At 38.9% G+C, this 26,722-nt stretch overlaps 1 protein-coding gene across 9 annotated transcripts in view; it reads right to left on the reverse strand.

The window, feature by feature from the left end:
- The window catches only part of SPO11 (SPO11 initiator of meiotic double strand breaks), a 322,526-nt gene that overhangs the window by 14,068 nt on the left and 281,736 nt on the right, over positions 1-26,722 (reverse strand). For 2 of the 9 annotated variants that reach the window (XM_013190650.3, XM_013190623.3), the window contains exon 1: positions 783-5,344. The exons of the other annotated variants lie outside the window; for them this stretch is intronic. In XM_013190650.3, coding sequence (XP_013046104.2) covers positions 783-928 — 146 coding nt within the window. In that variant the 5' untranslated portion in view covers positions 929-5,344. Of the gene's footprint in view, positions 1-782; positions 5,345-26,722 lie in introns of those variants that run through there. 9 annotated transcript variants of the gene reach the window in all.

Genomic DNA, 26,722 nt, shown 5'->3' on the forward strand with positions numbered 1-26,722 from the left:
AGGAAGAGGACAGCAATTTTCTTTGTACCCCTTGCTGATATTTCATCTCCTTTTGCAGAGATTAATTGAATTTTAATAAGCGAACACGCAATACCAGCCAAGTATGCCTACTTAAAATACACTCTGGTTTAGTTAATGGTGAAATCTGAGCTGAGAAGGGCAGGCCCTGTGTATCTCATAGGGTTTCTCTGCTCATTTCTCACAGGTTGCAGCATGAATAGATACTAGTTTCTGTATAGCAGAGGAAACCAACTTCAACATTAAGAGCATAAATGACTGATTTTATAGTACCTGCAGTGAGCAAGCATAATAAAAATACACAAGAGAAACAGTTACAAATAAAAATCTGCAATGTAATAAACCAATACACTCCAAAATCCAGAACTGTAAATGGCTAGAACCATTTCCCATACCCTGCCAAAAAGATCAAGAACTGTCCAAGTCATTTTATTATTATTGTCATCTTTTTGCTCTTAAAATACTTCTAAGATGTTCCCTGTCTCTTTTAGCCTCAGGGGCTGACACTGTGCATGGGAGCAGTCTTTTTTTTTTTTGTTAGTGACATTCAATGTGTTTGTTTTGTCGTTATTTTCGGCATTTCCATCTGTACCTACAGACTTTTTGAGAAGTCTGAGGAAACAGAGATGCTGCTTGCACAGCACGAAAGCTGCTTCTCCCTGGTGTTTTTGTGGTGGGGTGTGTTTTTCACTTTCGCACAAGCACTACCAACTTAACTACCACCACAGAAAGTTAGCACGAGTGCTGCTTCTCACAACTTTTACCTAGGGACATGGCTCCTACGAGCAGACACGCTTGTTTCCCCGAGGCCAGCCTCGTCCCCCGCTGGCGCCGCAGAGGAGCACACACTGTGGTCCTCCATGGCACCTGGCGCAGACCAGCCCAACCTCCCCGGGAGGGATGAAGCCATTTTAGAGAAGGGACCAAGGAGACCGACAGATTAGAAAAGTCTATTCTGGCCACTGGACCTAAAACTCATTCTTTGAGGTCAAATTGAAGGGCCAGCTGGTCAGGAAAAGCAGAGCGTCACAGTAGAAGCTAGTCAAAAACCAACTCTTCCTGGCCAACCGAGGCCTTTTCCCGCCCTTGTTAAGGGCCGGGAGCGGCCGCGCCCGCCTGCGCTGATGAGGGACTATTCCCGCCCTTCCTGGCTGACCAATGGCTTTTCCCGCCCTTCCCGACCGACCAATGTCCTTTCCCGCTCTTTCTGACAGACAGCAGCTGGCCCCGCCCTTCCTAACGGCTGGGGTCCTTTTCCCGCCCTTCCTGACTGACCGCCACAGCCTGAACCCCAAAATGGTGCTGGGGCCGCTCTGTAGCACCCAAATGTTTGAGGCCGTTGGGATAAATCTGGTCAGACTGGTCAGAAAGTGGCTGAATGGCTCATCGATACTTTTCTTGTCCTTTCTGGAAAAAAAAAGTGTTTTTTTTTTTTTTCTTCCCTTAGTATCAAATGTCTCTTCCTGATTGTTCTCATTAGCTGGAAGAAGTCTGGAAAAGCCGAAAGTCCCAATACCAAGCTGAAAAAATCAGTTCCCTTCCTCTAAATGGAATTCGACTTCTATTGAGGTTAAATATTTAGTATTATTTTTATAATTTGCCTCCAGCATTTAGAAGATTTAGAATAGACTTGGGATATATTTTCATATTTTTTTTTAATACACTGTTATAAACTTGTGTTCAGAACAAACAGCCTGAAATTCTAAGTGTTGTGAATCACTGGCTTCTGAGGAAGTCAAGATTTAAGACAAAAGTTGTTGAATGTCCTAAGACTTTTGGCCGAACAAGGACATTTCTGATTCATGTGCAGTCCTCAGCCAGAGGGCATCATTTTAAAATTGACAATACAAAGCGAGAGATAAACTGTGAATTTGAAAAGAAACCCCACATGTGATTATTATCTTGGTGCACTTCATGCCAGTTTTCTTTCGGTGTTTGCCTACAAAAATTCTACTCTCTTTCTCATCAGAAATTTTTGTAGGCATTGTTTAAAGTTTAAAGAGAAAACACAGTACTTCTTGGGAGACATGAGGGTCCAAGGCGTGCACCAGTGCGAGGCCAGCTCCCATCCGATGGCCGAAGCCTACAGCCTTACCTTCGCAGTTCTTTTACGCCAAAGACTGTTCTCAACTCCTAACTATGTCATAGCAACTGACTGCCTGAAAGCAGTCATTCTGAGTATTAGCAGTAACTTAGGAGTTAAACATCTTAAAGACTTGTTCTTTCCAGAGAAAATCTTAATAAGCCCGCCACTGATAGCATTGTCTTTTACCCACAGCAGTCAGTAACGCTGGAAGCTGTGCTGTATCTAGCTCACCAACAGCACTTCTAAAGGTGTGATGCTTAGGCCTGTTGTTAGCAAGTTAGATGACATAGTACATAAAATGCTGAAGATGGCATGTTTCTCCTTCTGTTCCATTTCTTCTCTGGTACTGACAAGAGTAAGCAGTCCAACTCCAGCCTGAGTAGGTAATTAAAAAAATTATGCATTGATTTATTTGAGGAAAGCCTCAGGCTATGTAGATACGAATACAAGGTGCTTCAGTTAACAGAGGCAAGCAAAAGAAAGGGGAATTAATAAATTGAATTTTTCATTTCTTTCATGTTAGATCTTTGGCCTTTAGGTACCTTGAGATCACTCCGGAAATATTTATGTAAAAACTCTGTAGCTCTTTCCAACAGTTCAACATCAAAATCAGATTTTTGTTTGATATAGGACTGACAACATTATATCCTGCCTCTAGCAACAGTTTGCAAACAAAACTAGATATATCAACTTGAGAGAAACTAATTTAATGCCTTTCCCCTTTTTCAAAGCAGCAAACAGCAACTGGAAAAAAGCAGGACCAAAATTCTCAATGCTTATGCCAGAATTAACAAAGGAGAGAATAAAAAATATACAAATATATACATATACAAGCATACACATAAATATATATACATTTTTATATATGTATTAGTAAACACATAAACTAGTATCAAGAATATGACCAGTGTATGAACAACAGTCAGTAAATAAAGTAGCAGGTTCATTTACTAAAGACCTATTTATTTATTTATTTCTCCTTTAAAAACTCTGCTTTATTTTTTAAAAATGCTTTTCAATTGTAAATACTGACTGCTGTTTTATGTGAATTAGAGGGAGAATGACTAGGAAAACAAATACTAAAGCATTATTAAATGTTAAGATGGAAAGAAAAATGTGAAAAAGCAGTACAATGAATGCAGTTTCAACTGCGTTGTCTTGCTCCTACAAAGATGTGCAGTAGAGGGCACCACAGATGGCATACAGAAGATTACTACTTGGAAGCTGTTAAATCCTGCACTATAATTTCACATCTTTGATAAAACAGATATTATAAGTAATGAAACACTTTCAGATTTGTTTTAAAAGACAGACTATTACCGATAATCCCCTTAGGATTGCCTCCTGTTATAAATGTATGCTCTTATCAGAATACTTTTGAAAAAACCTGTGTTGTGAAATTGTATGAGATGTCTAATGCCAATTTCTAAGTATGTTCTTTAACTGTTGAAGAGGAGCCTATCTGGATCAAAAGCTGTTGTAATCATTACATAGTACATAATAAAAGAGCTATGTAGTACAAAAATGCGCATTTATTTAGTGCCAACTTATTAAATTGCTTGATTCTGACATTTTATATACAAAGCACTGCATCAGCAGAACAAATATTATATAAAATATATAGTATGCTATTTCCTTTTCTTCACAGCATGCCTTATCAAAAGATTTTTCCTCTTTTCATGTGTAGTTCATCTCTTACATTAAGTTTACATGATCGTCATGTAAGTATTTCTCGCCAAATGGTCTGTCCTTAATTGTTTTAGTGGACTGGCAGGCATACCAGTGGACCTGATAGGTTTATTTTCAATTAATGTCAAATCCTGTCTTTCACTCATGCTTAAAAAAAGACAAACCTCTCCAAATTGTAGCGATTCAGTGCAAGCAGAAGTATTTGGGCCAGCTAGAAGTGTTAAGGAGATAGATGGAAGCTTAAAAACTACAGTGAGAACAGGAGAAACAAAATCCCCACCAGGCATTTAAGAGCTTCTTGGGAGTATGCCTACTATGTTCCAGCAAGCTTCAGTTTCTTTCCGGCTCCCTTGGCTGTGATCTGGACAATTGCTGGAAGGACAGACATTTTGTGAGCCAGCAGATTTTACTATGAATAAGTTAGGATGAAACAGGAGCCAGACCTATCACCTGCCACTTACATGAAAAGTTACTGATCTTTTTCAAATGAGCAAAGCCCAGAGGGGGGAAAAAAAAAAAAAGAAAGAAAGAAAGAAATTGAGAGAGATGTATAGTCATTCTCTGCTAACAGCTAACAACTTCAAAATATCTCCTTTTAACTAACACGTTTGGTTAAATAAATTAATAAATAATAAAAATAAGTTAAAGAAAAAACCAACTTTTACATATTTTCAGTTTGCCTAGCTCTGGAGGGAGAAACACCTGCAAAATATTTATTGCAAAATATTTATTTATATCTCTCTGAAAGAGAGCCAAGTCACAATCATGAGAGGAAGTGGTTTTTTGTTACCATCCCTTTTTTGTTGTTGTTGTTTTATCTCTCAGACAGAAATAAACACTAACAGGCCTTTCTTAAAAGTAAAAGTAACTTTCATCTAATTTCTGTTACTGTGAATTTCAGATCCAGCATTTTCTAGTGCTCTTAGGGGCAATAATATATTTTGGGTGGCAGGACAAGACAGGTTTTTGAGACAAAGAAACACAAAGTGAAATGAATGAAAAGATGTCTTTTCACAATTCAGTATAAATGCCAGAAGAGTTTCATTGATAATAATTAAGCTGCAAACAGAATTAGTTTTCTGAACATACAAAAATATAAATTTTATGTGCTGAGAAGTTTGAGCTTGCCCCATACTATCACAGCCATTATTTCTCAATCCTAAACTGGTCTCACACTAAAATAGAGCACCCCTGAAGCCTCCTGAATCCTTAGGGATTCTCCCTCTCTCTGTAGTCCAAGTTACTGTATCAACTTCTCATCCTTGCAGCAGTTTTAAAAAAAGGAACTGCACACTGTAGGCATGTACCCTCCCTGGAAAAATAAAATAAAATAATAATAAAAAAATCAGCTGCAGCAGCTTTAAGGCTTGGAAAAGTTACATGAAAATGAGAATAGGATTTTATAATGGGAAGTTGGGCGTTCAGCTTCTTTTATTATTCTTTTGAAGAGCATGTTGTGAAGGAATATAAAGAGAGAAGATATTTTGAAACATCCAAGCCTCTATGGAAGTGACTCAGCTGAAAATAAAACAAAGATTGTCTTGCTGTTGAATAACCTACACGTCTCTCACATACAAATAATAAATATAATTGCAGGCAAAATGTTAAACTCTGCTGTATTCTGTATCAAAATCCCATGACAGCTGAATAATAACAGAATCAGGCAAATAAATGGCACCACCCTTTACATCAACTACCTGTCTATTTCTAAAAGAGATAAATGCCTAACACTTACCTATTGCCACATTTTCCATTGCTAGGAATGGGAATCAAATGAGAACGTGGTCTGAAGTTTCTACATATCAGCTAAATAAATAATTAGAGTTAAATGGCTCGGGGACTGGGAGTAACTTACAGCCAATTCCTTCCACTCTCTTTGGCAACTCCCAGTAATCAGATGCCACTATTGTCCATACGGTAAGAATCTGACAAAACCCACTTGCCAACAGTGGTAAGTTTTCAGGTAGCTACACACCATATCATGGAAGTGGTAATAGCATCTAATGAAATGATTTGTAAACATCTTTATACTTGTAAAATTCCAAATCTGGTTTAACTGAACATTGAATAAACATGTTATTAGGAAAAATTCTGATTATTAAAAAAATGTGTTAAAGGAAAAATATGTTGAAACAAACAAATGAAAGACATTTGTGTTAAAACGTAACTGGAAAGCAAGAATGTCTTCCATTCCGTGTTGATGTGACAGCTTGGACATAGTGGTCAATAGAATACATTCTCAGAAACAGCTGCACCATTTCCTCTGGTTTTGAAAAAGGTAAAACATCTTGTTTATTTTTTATTTTCCTTTTGTTGGCAAAATCCTAGAGAGCATGAAAACTCAGGTGTGATTTTGCTCCTCAAACCCAAAAATGCCAGCTGCTGTACATTAAAAATACTTGAGCCAAAATCTGTTCTTTCATTTATGTGAATGCTCCACCACTGCTGTCCTGGCCCCAGATTTATGCCAACAGGTAAAACCTGGGATGGACTTTAGACCTTCATTATTAACTAATAACGCCTGGGGAAAATGAAGTAAGAGAGTGATGTAGGAGTCTATTTTGACACTGAGTACTGTGGGCCATACAAATATCAAAAAGGGTGGGGCAGCTGATTAACAGACTTCTGCTTCATTTTTGGAAGCCTAGATTAAAATCAGTTTTATGTCACCATTTAAAATGCATTTGGAGATTTTAATTAAGTTATTACTGTTAATTAGTAACACAAAAATGCCAGGGGCACTGTGATGCAATTTTGGATAAATGGCAACCTTTGCTTTGGAGGGTCCTAAGGCTCAGTAAAATTGTACCAAATAAAAAAATAGCATAGATGTCTTGTCTTGGTCTGCTGTTTTCTGTTTGTTTGTTTTTTACTGGAGGAGAGAAGAAAACCCATGATCCAAATGTAAACAGGAATCCAACAAAAACATGCTTTACTGTGATGTTGTAAAAGCAATTTTGAATGCACTAAGATTAACTGGACTTTCATGAAGACTTCTCTGCACCTTTTTCTTGGATAAATTTTTAGTCCATTCAAACATTTTGTGAAGTCTTTCTGCATATTTGTAGACAACTCTTTTCTCTGGGGAAACTCAGACATGGATGTCACTGCTATAAGCCATCTTCTGTATTTGGGCATGGAGGAAGGTATGACATTTTGCTTTGTTTTGCTTTGATTCACTGCTGTTGGCAACGAAAACTACTAACCATCTAACCATCTTGAGCCTGGCTTGAGGGATCTTCTTCCAGGCAACTTTCTGGCTTCTTTTAGGACCAGGTTCTAGAAAGTACTGAGCCAGAAGAGCACTGAGGACATCCTGCAGCCAAAAAGGTATACAGCTCACAGTTACAAGAAGGTGTTAATTAAATGTTTCATAAATAAAACTACAGAATCTGTGCACATAAATAAAAACTTCTGTAATATAAAGCTCTCCCTGGCTGATCCCAACGGGACTTCAGTGCTTAAAGAATAGAATAGAACAAATTTATACTATTCTCTAAAGACAAGATCTTCTGGCACAAACAAGAGTTTGGAGCTGTGGACTAAGGGTTTTTTCTACACTGGAAAATTGACTGGAATTGCTATTGCAGAGTAAGCTATTCTGCAACAGCTTACTGTCTGACCCGTGACTTTTCCAGACTAGAATATCCACACAGGGAGTTATTATGGAACAGTTTATTCAGAAATAGCTATTGTGGTTAGTCTTCCTGCACAGATAAATGCACGGTATCCATGCATATCTATAGTAAGGAAAAAAAGGGGGGGGGGGAGCATTTTATTATTTTTATTACTATTATTATTATTATCTATTACAGAATACTATCTAAAGTCTGAAATATAATATGTGGCAAAATGGTAGACAAGGAACTTTTGGTCAGATCCTGATGCAATTAAGATCCCTTATTGAATTTGCTAACATAAGATATATTATTATAACTTACTATAATCATTTACTTACATGCTAAGAACATCTCTACATCTGCAAGGCTACATCCATTACAGGATGTTGCATCAGCTTAACTAAATAATTAAAAACATACCTAATTAAGTCAGGGAAAAATATTAACAAAATATATTTCTTGCAGTCTCTGATTGAAAGAACTCACATCTCAGTCATCAGTCTTAATAACATCAATGCACGACGTTAGACAGAAATATACAACAGTTTCAAACCTTTGTGATAGCCAAGCTTTTTTGGTGGTAGCCCATTAACTTGAATAAATAAATAACAAATAGCCACATGCTGTCAGCAGTGCCTCTTCTAGGCACTGGAAAAAAATTCCTGTCTGCGCCTTAGGCGTAGGTGGATGACAGGTGGGACAAGCACTTGTTACCAGAGACAGAGTTCCTGTCTAAAAAAAATGGTGCAGTGTTAATTTATTATTTCATTATTTGTCTGCATGTCCTCCACTCTGAAATGTTAAAGGGTCTCTCATGCATTGTGCTGGAATGCTTCCATACTGGATCCATTCACTGGGAGTTTTGAGTGCCAGGAATGCGAGATTGGGACCTTACCATGTCAAGCAAAGTGAAAAATAATCGGTACATAAAGGGTGTTGCTGAAGATACTATCATCTATCCATTAGTTCTAAGATAGCAATATTTAAAGCTTTCTTTATGAATTAAGCTGAAGATTTTCTTTCAGCCTTTTAATAAAGTTTGATGCTTCACCAGAAGGAAAACTAACCTTCACGTCAACCAATCTAGATTCTTACTTGGTGTGGAGAGCTGGATGAGATCATATCCTCAGCAAAATTATAGAATGCTAAGAAGGGAATCAGGAGTGCCAATTCCTAACTCTCATTTTAACGACAGGGTGCCTCATATTAGTGATGTAATGTAAGCAAATAATAGATGTTGCTGAACAGCTGCTATTACACTCTGTTGGCTCTTCTTTCAGAGATTCAAATAGGAGAGAACTGGTCCTTTAAATTTTAAGTACTTTGATTTTCTAGATTTTCACCCATATTTTGATGGCCAACACATCAAAATCTTCATTTTGATCAAAAATAATTTTTTAAATTCTTCTGTTAAAAACTAGTTGAGTTTTACAAAACAAATTTATTCTATAGAAACTAAATTTTCTGAAATGGAAATTTACTTCCAGAAAACTGTATTTGCTGAAATATATGCACAAATTATATCACGAAATGTAAGGACAGTAGTTAGAAAAACAAAACAATGCGTCTTGAAAACCTTTAAAATAATTTTGTCTTTATATAGTTTTTCAAGGACTCAGTTATAAAGTTTTACCTCATAAAATAAATATTAATATATGATTATATTCATATATATGTTGCATAGTCTGACAGAGAAAGGCAACTCTTTATAGAAAGTCAGCTTTGCCAATTACACCACACCAGTTGTCTGGAGGGACCCAAATAACTTCACAGATTTGCGTATGTACTGGGATTACTGACACCCTATTGAAATGTTGTAAGAACTTACAACTGTAGTAAGAAGTGCTGTGCTGACGGCACGTTTTCTGGAAATCATGGGCCTGCTCCTGGGAACTGATGGGAATCCCACTGTCTCCTCACACTGACAGAATGAATGGCCACAGGAACAATTTTGTATAATCTCCCCGGGGAGGTAAAAAAGCTGTGGCAAAAGGATTCCCAGGGAGTCCTGGGAAAGAAGAAATGAGGTTTCATTCTGGGCCAGCAATCCATTACAAGATTATTACCTAAATCCTTTCATGTCACTGTTGCACTGGAAAGTACCGAAAGAGTGGCAAGGAGGAAGAAAACAATAAATGGGAAGCCAAACTAGACAAATCTCGGGCTACAATTTGGAAGAAATAGGACAAAAAAAGGGCCAGAATAGGAGAAACCAGCTACGCATCAGGAGGATTTATGGAAGAAATTATCTTTTTTTTTTTTTTTTTTCCCCCAATTGGAATGTGTTTTAACAAATTAGGGGATAACCTTCAAACTCAGAGACTCTAGGTCCGAAAGATGACTGACTGAAATGTTTTCCTAACACTCTGTGCCCTCATCTTGATTTTGGTAGTGGGCCTCCCTCAGAAACGTACTTCACATTTGTATTGTACATATTCTCCTTGTGTGGAGGAAGAAATAACATACCACAAACTAAAGAGGTCACTGTACTTGTGACAGATTTAGTCAGTAATAATGTAGAATAAGAGAAAAAAAAAATCAAATCATTTACATAATACAAAAGACAACATTTACAGAGACTCTCAACAATTTCCACTCCCATTGGAAAACATCTAATTTCAAAAATTAAATATTGCCAGCTTCACAGTGTAAACCCTTGCAGAATATATAGCCATGATCCTAATCCATATTAGTTTTCCATTATGATGGGGCAACAGGAACAGAATGTTTTTCCTGCATTACACAACATTCAGTCTTTTGCTGGAGATTTAAACCAAGAAAACTTTTACTTTGACAAGATACATTTGTTTCCGTGTTTTATGACACACTTATAATAAATATATTAAGCAATACACTGAGGTCAGACATGCTGAAACACTGTAATAAAAATACTTTTACGATGAGTGTCTGAGAAATTATCAATAACTTTTCAAGTCTTCATAACTGTGAAATCAGTAAATGGACTTGAGAAATTTGAGAAACATTTCTGTGTAACACATGCATATTTTTATCTTAATTTTAAAAAACAAAATCAGTGCTGTAAGTTTTGCCAACTGCCTTTCTAGGTAAGATTCTTGCCTATAAATGCTCTGAGGCAGAATGACGCTAATGAGATGTAAAGTTCATCTCTGTGCTCCCTTCACTTTCTGGCAAGAGCAGCAATAGCGTACAGTAAGCTATACTAGCTATTTACAGTCCCCAGGGCACAGATGCAGAAGTTGTTCAGCCATGGAAAAACCTGTCATACTCTCCTTTTCTCTACTCATGCCCCTTATCTGTGTGCTGCTACCAGAGTGCCTGGCTGGCAGTTAGAGAGGTGCTGGCCACGTGCCCCTGGGTAGGCAGTGTTGTATGACGGCACCAGGAGCGATGGCCATACAGCGCTGCATGGGTGGGCTCAGCTGAAATTAGAGAACAATGTTATGTGCTTTTCAGGCGTTCCTTGCGGGGAGGGGGGAACAAAACCTCAACAACTACAAAAACAACACCTTGGTAAAATTACAATTGAAGAACCTAATATATAATAATAATAATACAAAAAAAAAATCATCTTCTGGTTTCTTACTCTTTCAGATATCTCCTAGTTTCAATACTACATATATTGCACTACTACACACATTTTATTATACATGTACGCAACATATATATGTTACCTGTATGCTACATTTTTCATTAAATTTCTTTGTGTTCAAGTACTAGTTGACAGAATACTATTTTTGTGAGGAATGAGTTTTCTTTGCACCAGTGAAAAACAGAAATGCTTAATCTGAAATATAATATGGACTGTCATCTCATAAAAAAATTATAGATAACAAAGATTAGCTTTTCATAATTAATTAATTGACTTGTTTGGGAACCATTGCACCACTTTGTCTAGAGGCATAAAGAAAAATGTTTGTAAGAAAAGAAAAACTATTGAAAGGAAACTGCAAAAATTCATCAGCCCAAACAATGTGAGTATACAAATGAACAAGCTGCAGTTACTTGAATAATGAAGACAGGTTATTTCTTGTATTTATTACATGCACTTTCAGGTATTTATTGCATCAGCTGAGATATTTATCTAATCATCTGTTTAAAAGACCATACTGGAATATGCACTATAATAAAGGGGTTAATTCTGATTGTTGAAACTGCAGATATTCTATATAATGCACTTTGTGGCACCCAGAAGTTTTCAACTTTACCTTAGGTTTTTAAACCTACGAGCATTTTTCAGATGGCTTTCACTAATTTTAGTGCCTCTCAAATCCAGTACCAACCATTCAGCTTTTCAGCACTCAGTTAAAAAATTGATTTTCTTCCTTTGTGTTTTCTTCCATTTCCACTAACGTGTGGTTAGCATTTTCAATACAGACTTTCCATCTGAGAAGCACAAAATGTTTACAGTGACCTCTACAATGCTAAAACCTGAAGTGTGAACTCACCTACATGCAAACCGAGGATTTCTGACTATTTGATTACTGTGTCCACAGAAATTGTAAATAGTAAGCATAATGTAAAATTTCTGGAGTTATATGGATAGTGGTTCATGCTTTATCAGATCAACTAGTGTTTGAAACTTTTTTTTTTTTTTGCAAAGGCATCCCAGAGAGTTCACTCCCATTATACTGAATTCATCAGTTTTAATCTAATTTAATCTCTGTGCTTCAACATATTGCTAAAAGGATTCATGAACTGCTACGTACATTCCCTTGATGAGAGCTTTTGTATGAGCTTTTCAGAGCAGTCGGCAACAAAAGACACGAAACACCTACTGTGTCTCCCAAGCCTGGTCTAATGTGGAAGAGTAGGAGAGCAAACACCACAGCACTTTGCAGCCCTGTTTTGACCACTTTGAATTGCCTCCTGCCTCCTATTCGTAATAAAAAGCATAGGAAGTATCACACTCATTAATTCAAAGTTCACCTGTCCTAATGTTCTGCTTCTGACAGCAAGCAATACTGGGCATCGTGAGAAGAGTATAAGCATGCAGTGATGCTTTCCCAGCACAGTTTCCCAGTGTCCTGTTTATGACTCAAGGGCTTCTGGAACCAGGGGCAGTGACTTTGTATTCAGAGACTATTTTCTTCTACGGATTTGTACATGCACACGTCTAACATGCAAAACGTCCTGTGACAGGGAGTTCCACAGATTTACTACTCACTGCTGAAGACGTGTCTCCTTTTGTTTGCCTTCAACCTGCAATCTGTGAGTCTCTTTTGATGCCCCTTACTGTGTTGAAAGACAGTGAAGGATCAATGATCCCTACTGCCACAGATCAGGTAGGAGAGGGGAACACAGTGCTAAGGATGCCTGCAGCATGACAATCGGGTAAGAAATTATTAGCAGGTAAATAGATTGGGAACAAACATACAAGAAGAAGAGTAGAAATCATGAAATGAAAGCAGCAGGTGAGAATTCCATGTAAAACCATCTGTCTTGTCTTGGGTAATACAGGTATCAAGATTCAGAAGCAATTTTAGCCTTCTGAACAAGGCTGGAAGCTCACACGCCCTCTATTCCTTTCTTTCCCCATAAATGTCAGTTCTACAATCAAATGAAAAAAAGAAAAAAAAAAAAAAGGTTTTAAATTCCTTAACATTTGGGCACACACAGGCAGGCTTCACCTCCCTTCTACCCCCTGCAGTCCCACTGATGTCAGCCCAGGGGAAGCTGAGGTCATAGTTTGGCTCCAAAGAAACCCAAAGCACAGAAGTACCTCAGGGAGATATACCATCTTTTCTTGACACCGGAGGGAACTTTTTTTGCCTTAGCTTGAAAAAGAACTTGGGTGTGATTGAGATAAAATAGATTGTGGAGAATTTGATCTACGTGTAAATGTCTCCAGATATTTAATCAATGGGGAAGCAGTGGAACAGGTTTGGGCAGCCTACTGGTTGATGACCTGTTCCGATAAAACCTGGCTGGACTATAGAAGTCATTCAATATTCATCCTTGCTGATGTTTCTCATGGCCAGCTAGCTACGTGGAGCACAGCTTCCTGATTTTATTAGACTTTAGCTTCCCACCCTCATACAGGTTTTTGCACTAGAATATAAGAAAGCAATCTGAAAGGAACGTCAAAATTTTACCTATTAAAAAAATATATATCTACATTATGTACCCAGATGGGGACGGAGAGGAGGAGAGTATGTAAGAAATATTGGCTACGAGTCCTACTATATGCATAGACATGAAATCTTGGCTGCCCACTGTATGAGCTAAAATGTTGGATAGTAACAGTGCTCCAGAAAAGATTGAACCCTGGGGCTTACTGCTAGGCAATGATGGATTTAATTAGCAGGGTGTGTCTAGAGGGAACGAAGGAGATTCTTCTCAGGACATGCCTACACTTGAAACTGTGTGTGTGTTTTTTATGCATCTCTGTTAAATGGTTTGCAAAATCCATTGTATGATCAATGCACACATACCACACCATGATGTTCTTATTTTCTGTCACTGCAGTTCTTCGTGCAATAACAGCATCCCTTTAATGAGCTTAGTTTAATTTCTTGTCATGTTCAAACTCCTTTCGTGTTTTGTGCTATTTCCTACATGTTCAGCTGTGAATAATTTCCCACCTTTTCAATTACAAATAGCATAAAAACTGGCAGATTAGTGTGCAACCATGTATCTGAAAAAAAAATACCCAGTGAAAATTGTAATGCTATGTTTTTGCCTCTGATCAATAACTACATTGAATTTCCACTTATAGGATTCTGTCTGTCAATGGATCTACGGAATCTTAGAGGAAAGACAATCGTCCAGAAGTTTTGTTTCAGGGAATGAATTTATACAAAGAGATTCAGTCTCTTAATTTAAAAGATCTAGTGTTTGTCTACCACTTAGCAGTTTTAATTCTTCTTTAATTTGCAGGAGGCTGTACTAGGAAATAATTTAATAAAAAGCCAAGAGGACAGGGATGTGCAGACCAGAAACAGGGTTTAACGAGCTATGCTACGAGCTGTGACTCTTACAGACCTCAGATCTCTCAACGTTTATGCATTAGTTGCTATGCCTGTGAAATGGAAATAGAGCACTTGGTTAATCTCACATAACCGCCGCTAGTATGGGCACCGATAGCATGTGCAGTTGGTAAGTGCACTGCTAGTGTTACGTGTGTAACTAAATCAAAGAAAGCAGGATTAGATTTCATGGATGGGAAACGCTGCATTAACAAGAGCCTTTTTCACATGTCTTTATCTTCTGACAAAAGACAAGGAAATTACTATTAAATGCATTATATTATATTACAGGAGAAAAAAAAAAAAAAAGGCCATCTTTATATTTCTCCGAGAGGAGGAAAACGGCACTGACCTATGTTATGTACAAAAATGTTTGCATACTGAGAGCGATGCTGTACCCAGCTTGTGTCCTAGTGTGGGAATTTCGTTTGCAAAAGAACTGCAGGGATTGTTCTGCAAGGAGTATGTAAGCCTACAGACCCCCCTGCCTTTCCCAGGAGCTCTCGCTGCTTCGCTTACTCTTTCTGGCTGTGAAGTCTGAAAAGAGTTCACAGAGGAGCAACAGGATCAGACTTCCCCTCTCACCTTTTGTTGCAAAAAAAGAAAAGAGTTTGGTCAGGTCCCCTAAAACTACTTCAGACTGAATTAGACCACAAAAATAAATAAATAAATAATGAAATTACAAGCAAAACGTACACTCACAATAAATGTAAAAATGTCATCTTCCCAACTCCTGTGGTTAAATCTTTTAGAGCTGCCATTTACTACTAAATATATTCAAATATCTTTAAGACCTAATACAGATGATACTGCCACAACTATTTGCTATTACTTAAAAAGTGTTTACAGGTCTGATTTCAGCTTCCATTGAACAGCGGTGTAAGGAACCAGCGCCCATGGACGCACAGACATGCACACAAGCACATATTTCATCCAACCCACCACGACCAGCTCCAGGTCACACTGATTAACACTTCTCACATAAACACACTTTTTCTTACTTGAAATGTTAATGCCTGCTTAGTGCAAGGTGAAAGTCTATCCAACGATAGAATCCCTTAAGAGTGTTAATTAAACAGGACAATAATAATCCACTGGTGATTTATAGTGAGGTGGATTACTAGACCATAGTGGTTGGTCTGATAGGCATTTATTGCCTACTTAACCATTTAAGTATAACAAAAAAAATCATTGTGGTACAAAAGGTGATGAATGTTTCTGCTAAAACAGTCCATTAAGATGATTCATTAACATTACAAAGAGGTCTGCAGCCTGTGTGCCACTTGGAGCCTGTAAAAGTCTGGGAAAGTGAGAGACATTACCATAGGAAATGCTTTATGCTAAACGTGCACTGATAGAATCTAAAGTCCACTTTCTGCAGATAACATCGCGTTTTACATTTTGCACTACAAGGTCTAAGGCTGCTTTGTACTTCTCATTTCTACAGCTAGAGAATGTATCTTCCTAACAGAGAAGTGCGGGAGGAGAGGAGTAATAAAAGTCACAATGCTCTGGCATACATTTGAGTCTTTCATTTTTGAACTTTGAACTGATGTTACTGGAATGCCGAATCGCTGGTTACACCACTGAGGAATGACTGAGAGTCATGAGTTATAGTCACAATGGCTACAACTTTATTAAATGCACACCAAATAAAGCTAGCATAATGATCTTTTCGGGTCAAATAACAACAGATTCCTGCTGTGTAGCAGCAAGGAGGTATACCACGTACAACCAATACATGGAATTGTAGAAGGGTTAAATCAGAGTGAATATCTAAAAACGCTCAAACTAAGATCTCAATACTTTCCTAACAAATTATTCCCAGAAAAGTGGACATAATGAAGCTTGATCCCTTACTGATTTATGTCACAACTCTCACACCTCCCTATCCCAACAACCCCAGCTGTCCCCATGCCCTCTACCGCAGTCACACCGCAACACCCCCAAGCCTCCCTCAGCCTTCCCGACTCTCCCCCACACCAAGAACATTTATTTTTCACTGAGGACTACCCTGGCGTGCCCTGGCATCCCTCCCCTAGCCATCTCCAGACTGTTTTGATTTGGCAGCTCAATAAAACAGTGCATTTGCTAAGGAGTATCAGAGTAATCTGCAAATTAGTTAAATCATTTGCTGTTGTCAACCACAATGAAGAATTGCTAAATTCTCCCTTCTTCTCAATGGGAATATTAATAAGAATTCCTTCCTCTCCTTAGGTGCTAATTCCTGCAGTAATGGTAAGGACAGTATCTCTGAAGCATCTACGTAACCTGTGACAAACGTGTCAGCATACTGGAAACTGGGTCAGACAAATAACACGGTTGTGCAAGTATTTTCCCTAGGGAACCAGACTGAGAGGCTTGATAGGATCTCCACTGACCAGAAGTCAGTAGAATCTTGTTTATGTGTTTCGTCTAAAGTAGAGCATCACCCAGAGCTTCCTAAATTACAGGAAGTGCGCACAGCACCTGTTCAGACTACCTGAGGTAGCTCCAAACAAGCTCGACCAGGTTCTGGGAGCAGAACAAGGCACTTGCACCAGAGCTAATAAATTTTGCTTCCAGGTAGGTAATTGGCCTACTTTATTTCTCTGTAGGTGAATTGGCACAGCTATACTACATCCTGGTCTGGAGACAGCTTATATGGTTTTGCTGTCACTGCATGGTATTTGTTTTCACTTATTGACACTTGAATTGTTCAGAAGAGTGTGTTAAAAGCAAAACGTTAAGGGTACTGAGTCTGTACAGGAGAAAGGAGCTGAGAGGCAGACGTAATATCAAATGCTGTTACCCCCAATATTGTTTAATGATTTAACTGCTTGGCGAATTGGGTAAACCACATTTAATATCTGATGCAAACTATATTTCCACTTTGTTCTTCTAGGAAAACAAGGCATTGACTGCATACATGGTCTGCAATAACGCTGTATTACAAGGCATGCCAAAGTTTGTTGACTTCATCTACAGTAATGGGACAACTGTTTTCATTAACCCTGTAATAATCTTTCTAATAACCATCTGCAGAAATGGTAAATTCTTTAAAATTAACTATGCTGATTAATGAATTGAGAGCGCTGAGGCACGGAGAGAGCGTGCTGTTGAAATGCAGGCTCTCCACCTTGATGCACACCTTTTGATTCCCAGGACACTTTCAAGTCCCAGTTCTTAGTCAATAATGCCCAAGGGTGCACAGTGCTAGGGAAGTGCATGGACGGTCGGATCAGGCTAGCCTGTAAGAAAGACCGCAGGAAGGAAGGAATATGAAATAGTGGGAGGTTGGCAGGAGCAGAGGCTAAACCAGAAAGAGAAGCTGAACATGTGTGTCCAGTGGAGCCTAGATTGCAAGATCCACGTCTGCAAAGCAAAGGAGAAGAACTGAAATTTCACCCCAGCACATTTTCTGTCTTATCCCCACAAACAACTTAACTTAGTTTCAGTATTAGCTGAGAGAAAGTCATCAACATCTTTTTATATTTTGCTCTACATATTCCTTATGAATTTATGAATTTCCCTACAACCAAATAGTGTGGCATCTAAGTCACACCTACAAAGTACGAGACTCCAACTAAGCTCTTTTTCAATCCACTTCAGAGCCCAAATTTGTCTGACAAAAATAACGTTGAAAACATTATGTCAAATGTCTGCTCCAAATCCCATAAAGCACTGCTTGGATATGGCCCAAGTAAATACCCTAGCCACTGGATGTTGGCTATTCTGGGATGTCTCATTCTTTCTATTCATGTTTTGTTTTTTAAATCATTCTGTGACAAATCTAAAACAAATGTCAAAACCGTTAATTTTTTTTTTTTACATACTAGATTTTTTTTTTTTGTTTCTGGACAACCCTAATTCTCAGTGCACCACCCTTAACTCTTCGATTCATTTTTGTCTCTTATAACTTCATCCAAGTTGCTGGCCTTTAGATGAGAGACATTTCCCTTTTGCATAGGCAAAAATAATTTGATTTGTGATTTCTATATTCTCCTACATCAATGTTTTTAAAGTGTGTTTCACTAGGTTTTGGGGCCCATGAACTGCTTTTACAGGGATCCAAAAAGGTAAAGAAGACAGATGGCTTTGATATGACATAAAGAATTGGCTGCCTCCAAAGTCTGCAGATCAGAAAATTTTAAAGACCACTGTTTTATACCAATATACCTGTGTCTTATTGTTGCTATTATACGGTGGAAAGCTTGCAATAAACATTTATATGCACTGGAATAAACAACAACTAACAATATTAAAATCTAAGAGAATCACAAAACTGCACGAAAGGCAGCATCACTGTTTAAGAATACTTTGGCTCAGAAGATTCATGTATAACCACATTCATCACATTCAAGAGAAAGCAATTTTGCATCAAAGTTAATATGAAGTCCGTGTTGTAACCTTTATCCTCATCGTTATCCTAATGCAATCACATGAGAACTAGGCGAAAAAATCTTTGAGACTTGTTCTCCATAATTAACAATTACGACATCTCTAATATGACCCCTAAACATTACAGTCTCTAGTAAAATCATTAAATAAAATCTGTTTTACATGACATTGAAAACAGAAATCCATATGTTCATTTATTCCAATAAATTAATTCCTACGAGTGTCTGTAGATGAATTCAGAAAACAAGGTGTTTTTTTTCAGCCCATCCACCTGGCATTTTCAACTGGGAAGTCTGTGAGCTAAAGGCAGCAGATTTTAGTCAGATACATTTAACCCTTTTTCAGAATTTTTCAGTAAAAGCAATCCTTAAATGCAGATTTTTGTGGAAAGGTGTGATGAAATTAATTCTGTACAGTCGTGCTATCAAATTAGTTACATATTTAGTGCTGAAAATGTGATCTCCATCACTCAGTACAATGCCTACATGCATAGACATAAGAATAAAATTGCACCCATGGAATAGATCTGCACATACTTGCGGACCTATACTAAGCTGCAGTGAAAATCAATCCTTTTCCACAAAAGGCCAGGTCAAGCCTCAGTTGTTCTTCCTCAGAATTGTCCTTTAACAGAAATATTTTCTCTGTCCCTAGCGCACTGACACAGCGTGCAGGGGAGGGACGAATTAGACTCTGCATTTTATTAGCTCCCTCGATGTCCAAACTGCTCTTCCATACATACCAAATATAGTAAGCAGTAAGCGCTCCGTGTTTTGTTCTTGCCTCAAGGCTGAGAACAATTCTGTACAACTTGTAAACCCTCTCAATTCATTTTACATCCCCATTCCTCCTATTAGGCTTGCTAACAGCATCTTTCACAAAGATCCTTTTGTTTCTACTGGAAATTTCTTAAAGATTTCCTTGACGTTTCTCTTTCTCTCAGTATCCTGCTCCTACCCAGATCCTTCCTCTTTCCCAGGCACGCTGAAACCTTCCATCCCAACCTCCTGTGAAGGAAGAGCAGGGTCACTGTGCCCACGCACAGGGAGTAGAAGCCCAAAGCTGGAACCAGCTCAGCACTTCCCGCAAATTACAGGGTGCCCCCAGCCCTCCACAGCACTGTGTAGACTTGGGGGTGTTCCGGATCTCGTAGGAGGAACGTCTCCGTGATTTAGCCTTTACTCAGAGTATGTGGTTCTCGTCTTAATGGATGTTCTCTCTTCTCCTTCCATGATCCCTTCCTATCCGTTTGCAACTGATGCAGTAGTCCGTGCACTGTTAGAAATATCCCTAGTAAATCAGATGTCAGAACACAAATTCCAGCTTCTTTCAGAAGAAACTGACATTTCTATTCGCAAATGTAATCGATGTAATTCCCAAATCACGGAGTCTTGCTGTCTGACCTATCAACACTTCCCAATTACATACAATGAAGATGCTCTGTAAATAGGTTTTTGTTTAAATGGAAGGTCTTCCATGCTATTGTTCTGATGCATTCAGGACACAGAAATAGGGACAGAACTAATCAGGAAATGATTCATAATCTCCATAGCCTTCAACTGCATGAAGACACACTCTATGCTACAGTCATCTATATGGAGCATCCGACAGTTACCTACATAAAAGAACAGGAGTTTTGTTTTTAGTGGTTTCAATCTTTCACCATAGCTCCAATTTCTGTAGACATTAAGCAACAGAAACCTCTCCCCTGCTCAGAGCTCATGACAAGCACACATCATTCCCAAAGATAATTTTTACCCCCAGAAAAATGCAAGGATCTTACTGGAGTGTACAAATCTTAATTTCTTTGGACTTTATGTTTTTATTTTCATATGAGATTAGCAGGTAAATTAACTAACCTCCTTCTCCAAAATAATGATGATGATGATGATGATGATAATAATAATAATAATAATACTTCTGTATGGAGTTCATGAGAATACTTTATAGCCCCTTGATTTAAGTAAACAAACAAGCAAACAAACTGTTTCCTTCTGCTCTTTTCTGGACAATCCAAATATTTAATAGTCTTTATAGGATGCTAATTGTGGAAATTCATGCTTTTAAATTATTATTTTTGGGTGTCTCGGACAACAAAAACAACAGATTCTCTCTTGTGGTCAGACCACCAAAGCGGAGCAAAGTGCAGTAACTCTCTGAGAGTTTCTGCCCCATGTTCTGCTCTGCTTGTCCTTTTGAAAGGGGTCTCAATGAAGAGCCTTGTTGAGACCTCCGCTGGTGCCACTGTTTATAGAGGGGGTCATTAGGAACAGTTTAGTCAGAACAAAAGGGGTTTTGTTTCTATTGTCCTGCTTGCAGTTTGACGATGTCTTAACTGAAAAATTATCTTAATAGTCTAACAGTATATACGTGCCTATGGGGCTCAGGCAACTGTAGAAAAGGCTTCGGATGAATGCTGAAAGGATGCACTTTACAAAGCAAACTCAGGGCATGCTAAGCACCGCCTAGAAAGCAAAAAGGTTTCTGATTGAAAACCTAGAAGTCCCAGTCTCAGAAAAGTAAACTATTATAGTGATACACGTACAACTGAAGTCTCTGCCACAAAAAGATCAGCGGTAATACCAACTACTCTGTGTACTGGAACAACCCAGTTAGTTCCTCTGCTGGTGTAAATAAGCACACTTCTGTTTTCTCAAATGGTGCTATGCCAATTTACACCAGCAGAGGAAACAGTCCCTTCATATTATTTTAAAAGCCTCCAACATAAACTTCTGATTGATGATTTTCTTCTGCGAAAGCCCTGGTAGATTGCCTCCTGCTCCTCACGCCGCACAGAGCTGGGGCATAACAGCAAACGGAGTTTGGTGCTCACAGCAGTGCAGAGACACCCCTACAAAGCATCACAGATACAAAGGAAGGTATTTCAGGGGCAGAATCAGAGACAAAAAAATGCACATTGTATCTCTGCAGCCCAACGAGGCTCTGAATTGGCAGCACAGATTTCCAATCTGAGCAGCTCTAAGACGTATTCAAAATAAACTACTAAAATAATTGTTCCTATGGAAATGAAATAAATAAAAGTAGAAGCCGAGACCAAATTAAGATAAAGTTGGACCAAATTCTGTTTCCTGCTCATTTGAACGCACAAGTGAGATAAGATTCAACAGGAGAAAAATCATGGGGTGCAGCTGTTGTGTGTAATCTTGCTTTCCTCCTGACCTGTAAAATCCAGCCTCCAAAAACCTCTCTGCTCCAGCAACAGAAGTTTTATGATTCAGGGGCATGGTACATATGGTTTAGCATACACACCCCAATTTTCCATGCAACCTCCCCTGCTAGGATTACTAATACTTGTGGCATGAGTAGTTTGTACAGCAGCTGTGCAAGGGTTATGCAAGCATTTATGTACGCATTGGAATAAAGGCACAAAATAATGGTTCTTTTGAGGTATTACTCTGCACCTGCCTGGAGAGAAAAAGTAAAGCCATCCAAATGTGTCTCATTGCATTTTACAGGTCAGAATCAGCTCTTATTGTTCACTTTGGAAACAATGAATAGATTTTACATGCTTTTAGTTCATAGCTGATTGAAAAATAAATAAATATCCCTAGTGAAAACAAATAGCAGAGAACTAAAAATACTCTTGAAGAAATAAATATATGTTAATAAGAAGAATCCTGATAATCTGATGATGAGCTGTTGAAGCAAAGACCACCCTTTATTGTAAGAAAACATGACATCTATGCAGCCTTTCAGAGCCCCATTTCCAAGAAGCTGCAGCATGGCTTAAGCCTGCTCCTAACATGTGAGTATATCCTCAGCACCGGCTTTCACAAATCCAAGGCTAGGATTTCAGATGTTCCGATTACATTGCTACCAGTGAAGGAAATACCTGGTTTTATGCCAAAAGCTTTGACCAAATCAAGTGCACGAAGAATAATTTAATAGTGCAAAATTAAATTCAATTTTGTTTGTGCTGCTTTGGCAATATACAGACCTAAAAGCAGTCCTGTGTTAAACAATACTCACATGCACCTCTATGCGACAGAAATATAGTAGTTACGTATGTATAAAGACATAATTGAAGTATACTGCTGGATGCACACATATTCAGACCAATATACAAACAGCTGCATACAAACACCCACAAGATATAATATAGGCCTACACAAGCCCATACTGTACATAGATGTGTGACAAATATTATACTACAAATGTTTCAATGTTATAAACTCAATTCTAATGTTCTCTGAAGTAAATAATAATAGAAGAACCTCCATGGAGATGTAGTTTTGTGAGGTGAAGAACTCTGAAGTACTGAACTTTGTCCACCTTACACAGTTGTTGAATTCAGCATCAGTCCCATTTCATAAATGCAAAATTATTTTTGTTATCACTCCTGTCTCCAGAGGTAGTACTGTCCCTCACACCCAGAAACACAAGTTTCATTTCTGACTCTCCTCTGACCGGTAGCAGTGAGGATCCATACCTGATTTTTACACCAAAATCACTATAGTCCGACTCAGCACAGTGCAACCCCAATCTGTTTAAATTCCTGGATTAGAGCTAATACAATGGCTTACCCGTAATGCGATTACTTTCATCTTGGTGAATATGCTCTCAGCAATAATGCTGAGGAGATGAATAGAAACATTTGATAAGGATAATCCAATATGGCATAATTAAAGATGTAAGCTAATTATGCATTCTTATACAAATAATAATGCTATTATTTTTGTTATATAAGTGTTTTGCATGTGCAGGGCCCAGAGGAACAATTCAAAATTCCCCAAACACATGCTATTTTAGTGGGAACATTTGGAAGAAGAAAAAAGTTTGCTATAATTTAGGGCTCGCACTTTGTTCAAGACGAATGAGAGAAGATGCAAAACAGAATGGGAAAGAAACATGGTTAAAGTTAAAAAGAGGACATCAAAGTAGGAAGGCAAGGAGCTTGAAACTGATTCAGCAAAAACGAGGAAAAAATGCTTTGTGTCCGATTTCTGAAAGCAGTCACGAAATGAGTTGGTGAGCAGAACCTATACTTTTTAGTGCCCACATGTTAAAACTGAATGCAAATGGCCCAATTCTGCCACTGGCACACTGCCTAATATGAGCACATGATGATATCAGCGCATACAAGTTCATCAAGCACATACCTGTACATTTCATGTCTTAAAACCAGCCCCTTTATCTCCTAAAGGGATACTTCCAAGTATACCGGCTTCTACACAAACAAAAACAATGGCAGCAGCTGGTACAAAAATCAGATAAGGGCACACACGCAACGCTCAAAGAGATCAAAAAGTTGCTCAATTCGTAATGCGGCTCGCACAGAACCTCAAGAAACAGAGGGAGTTTGTTTTTACAGAAATTATCTGAAGCAACAAGTGCCAACGACCAGGGATTACTTCATCAGAAGCATTTACTTTTCCTTCTCAAGAAGAGCAGGAAGGAGAAGACAAGCAGAGAAGAGCAAGAGGAAAAACTGGTTTCTTAATTGATCCAGGAAGGAGGAGGAAGAAGGAGATGGCACAAGGGTGCCAATATTTCAGCAGTCTACACGGAACCGACCCTGCGGGAAGCAGGACTGAGCTCATGCAGGGGGAAGAAAGGAGGGAAGAGGAGGACGTTGTCCACGAGAAAGACAATCCAGTTTGTACCTTTCTTGTTTGAAAGGTATTGAAATTCAAGCCTAGATCTGAGGAGTGAAGCACTGCAGTTTGAGCTACACCATCCCTTATTGTATGCAGCAGAATAAATGCTGCTTTGTTGTGCCCCAAAGCAAGCTGAAGTCAATAGCCATGAACCTCACATTCACAAAAAATGATTCTTTAGCAGATTCCCTTTCTCATCTCACACTCACAGATGGTGTTTGTGTTGCGCATTTTAAGGCATATATGCAAGGAGTACCCCCACTGCAAACTACTGTGTGTTTGTTTAGTGCTGCACTTGGTGCTACAGGATCATAGAAAACACAGCTAGAAGGGATTATCAACTATCCCTATGAAAGCAGAGGATACAGTTTTAGTATTTCCCCATCTTTAAAGAACATATCCTGAATTAAGTCAGGAACCATCTCATCTTGGACAAAAATAGATTGCTTCAGCAGGAAGGAAATAGGTTCAAACATCACGTTTTCAAGAAATCTGTCAAATCAAGAGGTTTCAAGGTTTACATTTCTCCCTCTGCTGCTTCTTCCATGACACATATTGCTTCAACACCCTAAGGTGCTGAGCCAGGATCCAAAACTCTCAAACTGTATTTTTCTTTTTTTTCCCCCCCTCAAAGAGCAATGTCATTTCAAAGCACAACACTGACCTGAAGCTTATTCAATTTGAAAACACGTGCTACCAGCACTTTGGGTGTAAGCAGTTCTGCAAGCAGGGACACCTGCTCTTGGGTCCACTGCTCCATCCTTACAGATTTTTTAATCTCCTTGTCCACACAGAAGGCAAGTCTCCTTGCCCCACTGTGCGATCAAGGACCAACACTCAAAACTCAGAAGAACCAACTGCCTACAAGGAACAAAAAGAAAGTGAAATCAAGTTATCTACAGCTGAAAGGCAGAGGGATGCTGAATCATGTCCCTGCCCTTCCACAACCGGTTTAAGCCAATCTAAGGCAGCCCAGCCCAGACACCCTCTCCTTGCCCCCAGCTGTGCATTCCTGTGGCCTCCCGGGTTCCAGCGCAATCCCATGTGTAGTCAGTCAGATCAAGGAGCTGATCCAGCAGAAAATTAACTCAGCAAAAACAAATAAGAAATGGTTTAAGAAAGATTATTTAAAGAAAGATTATTTAAAAAAAAAACAGAATCGTCTTCCTGACCTGTGTGCGGATGTAAGTGTCAGTATCAGGTCCGGGCTGGGGTGGGAGGAGGAAAAGGCATCATTCTCAGCTGGAGCTTGGATTTAGATCAGGCTAAATTGGTCAAAAACCACACCCTAGGCAAGAGAGTAATTTAGGCAAATACCTGCCTGGTTAAGAGCAGGTTAGTGCTGCTCCTCAGGAAGTACAGATGATGTTAGAGTTTGATGTTAGCTGGGCATCCAAAACACTGCTACTTGGGTTTGGGGTTTGTCATTAGTGGGGAGCAAAGGGAAGGCAGCCATGGGGGTGTCGTCTGAACCCCCCTGTTAGCACCTCCGAGTGCTCTCATGTTATCTAACGTGGCTGTGGCTGCACAGCCTCTCTTCTCCCACCAACCCTTGGCTTAGTTCATTCCTAAACATGTCTTAGGACCGAGCTGGGAGTTTAACGCTGGTTCCACCACTATTTCAATAGCTCTGAGTCATTTCAATGTCATCCCTCAGTTTCCCTGTTATTAAGAGGCACACATGGACGCGCACAAACACTCTAAATCATTCAGTGCGTTTCCCATGCACCTCTGGACTAGTTACCTGACATTTATGCAAGGAATCTAATCACAATGAGCTAAGAGAAGGGCTGAATTTTACTTTTCCAGAATAGATGCAGGATCTAGTGCTGGATACTACTGGATATTTCTCACCTGAAAACACCAGATGAACAAGCTATCAAATCAACAACAGTGCTGACCTCCTTTCTCCCTTGCCCCTCTTCTTCCTCCTTTGCCTAGGGAACGAATCTTAATGTTGGCATAAACTTACTGCATATGCATGGTTCCTGAAATTACCTTGGGCTGGATTCAGTGTCACTGATAAACCCTTCCATCCTGCTTTCCTCTTGCTTTCCAAGTAAGATTTGGGAAGCAGTAGCCTACATTTCTTATCTGAGATTGTTATTTACTGCTGCAGTAGACATCTACCCAGACTAAACAGGGCGGGGACTCCATTATTGTAGATGTTTTATGCACTGAGTTAAAATAAGACAAAAACACACACAGTGAAATCACTGCATTAAAAAGTTGACAAGTTTCAAACCAGTCTGCCACAAAGCTGCGTGCCAGGCAGCAGAAGAACAGGGGATGGCGACAGCAGGGTAATGCAGTGGCGTACGGTACCCCTGCGCAGGTTGATGGGTCCAAGCCGTGTAAACGCAG

Source organism: Anser cygnoides, chromosome 16 (assembly GCF_040182565.1).
Source record: "Anser cygnoides isolate HZ-2024a breed goose chromosome 16, Taihu_goose_T2T_genome, whole genome shotgun sequence".
NCBI lineage: Eukaryota > Metazoa > Chordata > Aves > Anseriformes > Anatidae > Anser > Anser cygnoides.